At 29.5% G+C, this 8360-nt stretch overlaps 1 protein-coding gene across 2 annotated transcripts in view; it reads left to right on the top strand.

Annotated features, from left to right (window-relative positions):
• LOC129919105 (serine-rich adhesin for platelets) overlaps nucleotides 1-6900 on the top strand; it is a 32920-nt gene extending 26020 nt beyond the window's left edge. Inside the window, exons 10-15 of one of the 2 annotated variants that reach the window (XM_055999948.1) lie at nucleotides 2511-2592; nucleotides 3067-3675; nucleotides 5012-5475; nucleotides 5536-6171; nucleotides 6259-6409; nucleotides 6663-6900. In XM_055999948.1, coding sequence (XP_055855923.1) covers nucleotides 2511-2592; nucleotides 3067-3675; nucleotides 5012-5475; nucleotides 5536-6171; nucleotides 6259-6409; nucleotides 6663-6749 — 2029 coding nt within the window. In that variant the 3' untranslated portion in view covers nucleotides 6750-6900. Of the gene's footprint in view, nucleotides 1-2510; nucleotides 2593-3066; nucleotides 3676-5011; nucleotides 5476-5535; nucleotides 6172-6258; nucleotides 6410-6662 lie in introns of those variants that run through there. The other variant, XM_055999950.1, reaches the window with a different exon arrangement.
• The last annotated feature ends 1460 nt before the right edge of the window (nucleotides 6901-8360 follow it).

Here is an 8360-nt window from a genome sequence, read left to right on the forward strand (position 1 = left end):
AACTCTTGTAAATATAGTTTGGGTGGCAGCAGTCATTAAAAATTAAAAACTTGAAAATAATTTTAAGACAGTTCAAGAGAGAAGAGTAAAAAAGGCCTAAATATCAAATTGAAGACAAGATATTTGCAGAAACGCAGGTAAACCTAAAGATTAGCCAGAGAGTAATAAAACTTAAAATTTAAATAAAATGCACGAATGTGTCGGACATACTCGCTCTTATGTTTAAAGTTACATGGAATATTAAAGGTTTTTAAGAATTCATAAAGGATTTTTTAAGTAATTTTATAACAAAAAAACTTGAGAAACAATATAAAATTTGGTTTAAAGTTACAAAAACTTTTCTTAGATGATTTTGACCTCCGAACGAAGTATGCCATTTATTTTTTTGTATATTAAAGAATTTTTAGAATTTTTTTTTTTTTTTGAAAATCGTTAGAGCCTTTTTTTAATAGTTTTTTTTATGTACCTCAAACTTTCAAAAAAGAAAAGTTGGAATGCCATTTAAAATGAAATATTTCAATCGACACATAAAATTAATGTTCTTATGAAATTCATTCATCCATTTTCAAAAAATTGATTTTGCAAAAAAAAAAATTGAACTTTTTTCTCAAATCCAAAAACTATTATGTTTGTTTTTTTCTATTTTAACATAAGAGATACTTAAACGTATTTGTACAAAAATTTTCATTTAAATCGGTCATGCCGCTTAGGAGAAAGTCAGAAAACGATTCTATGGCAAGTACTAGAACATGGATATTTGAAGAGAAAAAAACACGTATACACCACAGTGAACACTGTTTTTTGTTTTCTTTTTCTTTTATATTTCGATTTATTGGATTGTCAATTTAAAGACCTACTTCAACCACCCAAAACTCTTAACTACAAAGTTGGAAGTAAATCGCATAAGTGATTTAGGCTGACGCTTGGGATTTTAAATTTTTTATATATTTTTTCCAGAATTTTATCAAACTTTTTTTTTCGATACAAATTTCATTAAAACCATGGTTTGTAATAAAAGTGTCCCATATAAAATTTTTGAAAAATTGAAGGAACTGGTGACATGTTAGAAAATTTGGCATAGGCATTTCATTTCATCAAATTTTTATGCACATTTGATAGACGAAGAGAATTATTTTAAATCGCTGAATGCATACATATATTCTAGTCTAGAACATATTAATGAAAAAAGATTCAACCGACAACTTACAAAGTTGCATCGTTTATTTCACTTTTAAAGTAATTTCACAAATTTTGAATCAAGATTTCATAAAAATTATAACAGTAGGTAAAACAAAAATGAATGTTTTTTTCATACTCGTAATCCACAAGAATTAAATTTTAGAAGGAAACTTACCTTAAAATTTTGACTTTGGTTGAAAAGAGATTCTTCTTCAAGTTCTCAATTGTAAATATTAAAATAACATCACTTTTGATTGATAACGATTTTTTAAAGATTTATCACAAAATGCACAAATTTAAACCAATAGGGGAACTCGATTTTATATTAGAGCTTTTTTTAAAGCGAAAAAACTTTCTTAATTCGACAAACAAAAACAAAAATTTAAAATTAATTTAATACATAAAGCAATGATACTAAGATCACATTTTTGAAGAGAGTAAAAAAAATTTTGTTTTCTTAGGAAAAAAAAACACTTGCTTTTTATTACTTAAAAAACCTTTAATGCTATTATTTATTGGAGCGAAACTTAAATATTTAAGCTAAACTTTAAAACTTATTTTTTAAATTTTTCTCTGTGAAACTGTCACATATCGAGTTATATTGAAATTGAATGCTCAATTTTCGTCTTAGCAAACGGCTCTAATGGGCCTTAGGACACGTAACTTAGAGCTCACGGAAAATGAATTGAAAATAAAACTTAAGTCTACAAGGTAGATAGGTTCCCACAGGTTCGGAAGCATTGCAAATGGTTTCAAAACCGTTCATTTATGGGACTAGATAATTTTGGTGTAAATATCTTAGCTTGTTCGTGTTGAAAAAGTTCTGATTCGAAATTGAAATCTCAGAACCAAAAACCTTCAGAACACTCTAGTTTTGTTATACAATAACAATGTTGAAAAAAAGTATTACTTTATTAAATTCTGAGAGGAATTATTCAATTTTCAACATGAACGTTCGTTTTAAGTTAGATACCACCTAGAAACAATATTGGCAATTTTTGAAATAGCTTTGCTACCAAAAAGAGTTTTCAATGTTTACGAACACAGCCTAAAATCAATTTGAAATCAATGTAGTATGTTAATGATTTGGTTACCTTTAGTTTCTCCAAAGAACTTCCCTCAAAAAAAAAAAGCTATGAAATTGGACCCATAGATAAAGAAGAGCCAATCAAACTTTTGGGCTCAACAATGTAATTAGTATACCTATGTAAATAATTCTATTTGGTATAATCCCTTTTTTTTTAGTTTCATTTTTATTTTATTTAAATTTTTTTAAATAGTCCTCATTGTCCTCCATTCATCGTAAAAAAAAAAATAAATACATTTCGTAGGCGACGTTTAGAACCACTGTTTGAAGAGGAAACCGAAAGTGATGAGGAAAAAACTCAACAGGAAAGTGAAGAACTCAAAAAGGTGGGTTTATTTGAACTTCATTATAGCATTCGATATTTATATAGTTACTTAGATTGTTTGTTGTATATGTTTTATTATTTTTTAGTTTTTGTATTTATTTTATTTCATCTGTCATTATGTATTTGTACAGTAAACAATTTAATTATTATACGTCATTATTATTTATCATCATCTTCACAAACGCATATTATTCCACTCGCATTCTCTGTATTTTCTCTTTTTTCATGTTTCTTTCGTTTCTTTTTTTATATAAAAAAAAGAAGGTTATAATAAATTTAGTGAGACTTTAGTAAAAAAAATTTTATTTTGCAATAAATAAAAGAGCAAAGTAAACAGAAAAAAAAAAATCAGAAACAACAGAAAAAAATAAAATAAAAACTAAAAAAAAAAAAATTTTGTGCACAAAGCAAAAACATGCTTGATCGCTTAATTCCAGAATTGATTAGTTGAATTCTATTCCCAATAAATTGGTAGGGGGAAACAACGACAAATGGCCACAATTTAAGGGATTCAACAGAAAGTTCAAGCGACGAGATGATGAGGGAAGATCTACTACCACAACCACCAACAACAACACCAAATGTGGAAAAAGATCGCTATCAACTGAACCAGGAATTAGAATTAAACAATTTGGATGGATGTCATCAGCAAAAGCATCAATTATTGGCAAAGGGTCAAATAATAACAACACTGCCAAATGTGGTGTCACATGCAGTGGAAGTAGCAGCAGCGGCATCAGAAATGCAGATGATTTCATCAAAAGCAACTACCAGCAGCAACAGCAGCAGCAATGTGGTTACCACAGAAGCAACAAGACTGATTCAGATGATGATCTCATCCTTAACGACGACGACTGCGACAACAGTGAATTCTTCGACTTCTATCACAAACAACGTAGAGAGCAACAATACTTCGCCAATTCCAAAGGCACAAGTGGCAGTAAATTCGAATACAACTTTTTGCAAAACTGTGGTACGCAAGAAAGAGTTTTCACCACCGCCACCGCCTCCCAGGCGATTAATGCTCACACAAACAAATTTAAGGAGTGCCAACACGGGAACAGGTCCGAACACACAACAAGCGGTAAGTATTTTTTTCAATTTCTATAAAGAATATCCTTTAAAACTGATAATTAATAACAGTTCTAGATAGTTTTATATACAAAACGTTTCTGATCCCAATTCAATCTTAAAATTTAAAGCTTTAGACCAGTTTATACCAGTCAGGTATTACTAAGAATTATCAAATATTCTCTACTGGAAATACAAAAATGGTGAAATACCATGCAAGAAATGGATTTTTTAATTTATACTAATTTTATACTAGTTTATACCAGTCATAATTCAACCGATAAAAGGTAGTAATTAAAATCAAAAAGCATATTTACTGACAGGTCGTGAATTCGAATCAATTCTGAGATTTTAAGCTTTAGAACAGATTATACCATTCAGATATTACCTAATTGAAATCTTCAAATAGTATTTAGAAATTCCAAAAAATTAAATATCAAGCAGAGAAGTTTTATCTGGTCAGTTCTTACCCATTTATACTTGTTTATACCACTCGTCAGAAATTAGGTTAAATTGTAGCTACACAAAACTGCTGGTTTGGACACCTACAAGCAGATTATTATTTATGTTAAAAAGTCTTATCTTAAGTGTTAGACTATTTTATACCATTTATCGAAAAGCATTTCACTATCAAGATGACACGGATGGAGTTTAACAAATCAGGTTGAACCAGTTCAAAAACAAACATTACACGTCAGTTATTGTCTCTGAACAGCACAACCAATTAGATTTTTCGACCAGTTTATACCACTCAACAGGAAAAATCTAAGCTGTAGAGTTTAACCAGTTTCACTGCACTCATTGGAAGAAATATTTAATCGCAGTATGGATTTTAAACAAGTTTATACCATTCATATGGAAGTGTATTATTTCTTTCCTCTTATCAGCCTTTTAGACAAGTTTATACCAATCATAGGAGAATATTTCAATTTCTGTCTTTAGACGAGAGCGTTATATACAAATTATTAAATACAGAAAAATGTATACCTAAGAAATTTTTTTTGTTCAAATCTTATACCAATTTATACCAATAAGAAGTATAATACAAATTATTTCTTATAGAAAGCATAGCACTAGTGCACAAAATACAATAGATATAAATAAAAACTGTTGAATTGTGTGCTATTAGCGTTAGCCCTTGTTTATACCAGTCAGTGGAAAATAAGGATTTTGTCCATTTAGATAGTTAATACCGGTGAATATTTATAATTGGTCTAAAATCATCAAAATACGATATTTAGAACAGAAAATAGCTCTTTAAATCTTTTATACCATTAAACATTCTCAAAAAAGTATTCGAACATTAGACGTTATTAATTTTATTTATTTTTTTTTTTTTTCTTGAACAGGTTCTGCCACAATCTGGCGCTACTGCTGACAGTGGCTTGTCTGTGGATGTTGTCGACAATATTCACAAAAGATTGACACAAATCAACCAAAAGGCTGTATTCAATTCGAAAAGTTATGCCGCAAGTACCGGTCCTGCCGCAAGCCAACAACCAACAATCATCGAAACCTCTCTCCTAGGACCGGCGCACACCAAAAAGAGCGCCTCAATGTCATCATCAATAGTTTCGACGACGAAAAAATCAACAACAATAACAAAAGTCGAGAAACCTGCTGGAATTACAACAAAAACTCAACCACCGGCGGCGGACAACAACAAAAACGATTCAACAACAACAAGTGCTGTCCATCATGGCTCTGGTTTAAGTCCACGTCTCGAAATGCGACTAGCCCTGAATCACGATATTCTTGGAGACGAAGACTTAATAAATTACGATCCTGGTCCAGATCTTACAACGATTTTGGGGTAAATGTTCAAGTGAAATTAAAATTTGCTAGTAAAATAACCCATTAATTTTATTTACAGTCACGACCTAACAACGTTTCATCGATTGACGGGGAGAGACTTGCTTACTCGTACGGTCAGCAACCGGGTTCAGCCCAAAGAGGCCGTCATCTCGTTTTGTCAACAGCGAAATTCGAAAATGGATACGCCAACAGTGAATCGTCGTCCTCGTCCCGTGTCCATTGGCGGCGCAGATTTAATTGGTGTGGCCGGAATCGCCGGGGACATGTGTTCCAGCAGCAGCAGCCTACAACAACGCCTGCAATCAAATCGAAATACATTGAGCAATTTTGCATTTGCTCCTGCTTCGGACTTAATTCAAAAAGTCGCCGCGACCAGCGACACCATAACCAATTTAAAAAGCACCGACGAAAAGAAATTAAGCGGCTTGGAAATCTTAGCGAGACGCGAGAAGATGTACTCCATGTCTCAATCGAAGAATGGCTCACTAGTCAAGAAAGTGACGACAGTGAAGAAGGCGGCGATAGGTCTGATGAGAACGAGGAGTACTTCTTCAGTGGCGTCGGCAGTTGGAACGATGGAGAATGACCAACAACAACAACAACTCGCTGCAGCTCAAACAGCTGCAGTTGATTCGAAAAAAATAATGGGTCGCAGCGATGAAATCGCACTTGAAGCTGGCAAAGGTAATAGATTGTGAGTAAAATCAGTTCCTTTGTGAGTCACAAATTGTGGAGTTAGTATTTTTGAGTGAAAAAAAAATTTTTGTTTTTGTTTTGACAGAATGAATTTCTTAACAAGACGCAACTCTGAGCTACCAACGTCAATCAACTTTTCACGCACTTCTCTCAACGAGTCGAATCCTAGTTGTACCCCAGAAACTAAGAGGCGAAGTAAAAGTAAGACTCCACAGTTTTCACCACGAAAAGACAATGTAAGTTATTTAAAAACAAAAACAAAAAATTTTTTTTTTTTTTTTTTTTATTTTGTTTATTTTAAAATTTTTTTTTTTTATTTTTTTTTTTATTTTTATTTTATTCTTGTTAAAACCAATTTTTCAAAAAAGGATTAGTGAATTTTTTATATTTTATTGTAGGTCTATTATATTTTTTTAAAAACGATAAGGTTTTTTTCTAAAAATCTATTTCAATAGAAGACAATAAATTTTGTATTCTTTTTTCTTTTAGGATAAGCCTTCATTGAATCGCCGTCTCTGGAAGCAGATCACCAAACGGAGACGTTCTAACTCCGTATCCGAACTATTGGCTTGTTAATATCCGTCACAAAGCACTTAATTATATTAATTTGTTTTCTTTCTCAAAAATTCGTCCTTATTTTTACGAAAAAAAAAATTTTAAAAAAAACCTAAATATTGACACTACTTTTTGTATTGAACCTAACAGAAAAAAAGAGTTGAATCTCATCAAGGAGTAAAACATTTTGTGTGAAATTTAAATTAAAGACTATATTTATGAATTATTCTGTTAAAAAAAAAAAAAATAAAATATAGATTACTTCAAAATATTTACACACACAAAATAAAAGCATCTTTTTCAATTGAAAATAAAAAATAATAAAATATTTATGGACAACCATTTTTTCGTAAAAAAATAAAAAAAAAAAATAAGCAAAATGTAGACAAAAAAAAATTGTAGAAATAACTCACTTTTTCTAAATTATATAGATATTTCATTTTCAAAATATTTTAGCATAAAATTCTTGTCAATTTATAAAAATTCATTAGGCTGCTGAAATTAATTTTTCTTTTTACAAAAAATTAGAATTTGAAATCTCTTCTTTTTGCATGCATAGGTTAATTTTTTTTAAAATAAGGTCAGTGATAAATTTCATGCTTCTACGGGAAACACTTCTAATGTTCCTTTCAAAACCTAGAAGTTTCCTTTCAGAAAACAATTTTTGTCCGAGCACAAAAACAGAAAATCATGAAAGTTTGATTAGTCGTAGACGTTGGTTCAATTCGTGCGTTGAAATTCCTTTCAAGACTCTAGAAACTGAAACTGATCACTGACCGTTCAAGGTTTATTCATAAAAAAAAACTTAATTTTTAAAATGCAAGCAAAAAATTTTTTACCTATACATCGATTGATAAAATTAAGATTATTGCAAAAAAAAATTTGTTCTTAAAAGTAAAAATTAATAAAACGCAATTATTATTTTTAAATGTTTTTTTATAATTATTTAGAAAAAAAAATTAATGTTGCAATATTTTCTCTAAGAAGTTCATTTTTTTTTTTTATTTTTTTTATTTCTTTTAAAGCAGAAAAATAAATAGGTCAAACCTAAAAATTATTTAGAAAAAAAAGACTATAAAAAAATGTCAAAACTTTTTAAATTGTATTTTGTTGCAAAATAAAAAAATAAACTAAATTTTTTTTTATATAGGCACACTCTTATAAATTAACACCGTATAAGTATTGTCTTAAAACTACAAAATACAGAATAATATCTCTGTGAGAATAAATTTTTTTTTTGTTTAAAAACAGAAGAGTATAGATATAATTATACGGACCTAGAGGTTTTGTATGTATGAATTTATTATTTTTTTTATGATATAATTTCATTTTAAAATATTTATTATAAATTGTATAATTCTTTAGTACGAATATTCCTTATAAGAATATTATAATGAAAGTTTAATAATGTAGATAAAGAAATAATAAATTTTAGATTAAAATCCTAGAAAATTATGTTTTTTGTATCCAAAAAATCTTAACAACAAAGCCTTCATTTCACACGTTTAAATTTTGCATTCAGAACACAAAAGTCTATTTGTTATTGTGACAGAAAAGTTATTCTAGTGTTTTTTTGCTTATTTATTCAGCATTCAGGTACCGGTTCTTCTCATCAGATTGGCCATTTAATAA

The sequence above is a fragment of the Episyrphus balteatus genome, chromosome 4 (assembly GCF_945859705.1).
Source record: "Episyrphus balteatus chromosome 4, idEpiBalt1.1, whole genome shotgun sequence".
NCBI lineage: Eukaryota > Metazoa > Arthropoda > Insecta > Diptera > Syrphidae > Episyrphus > Episyrphus balteatus.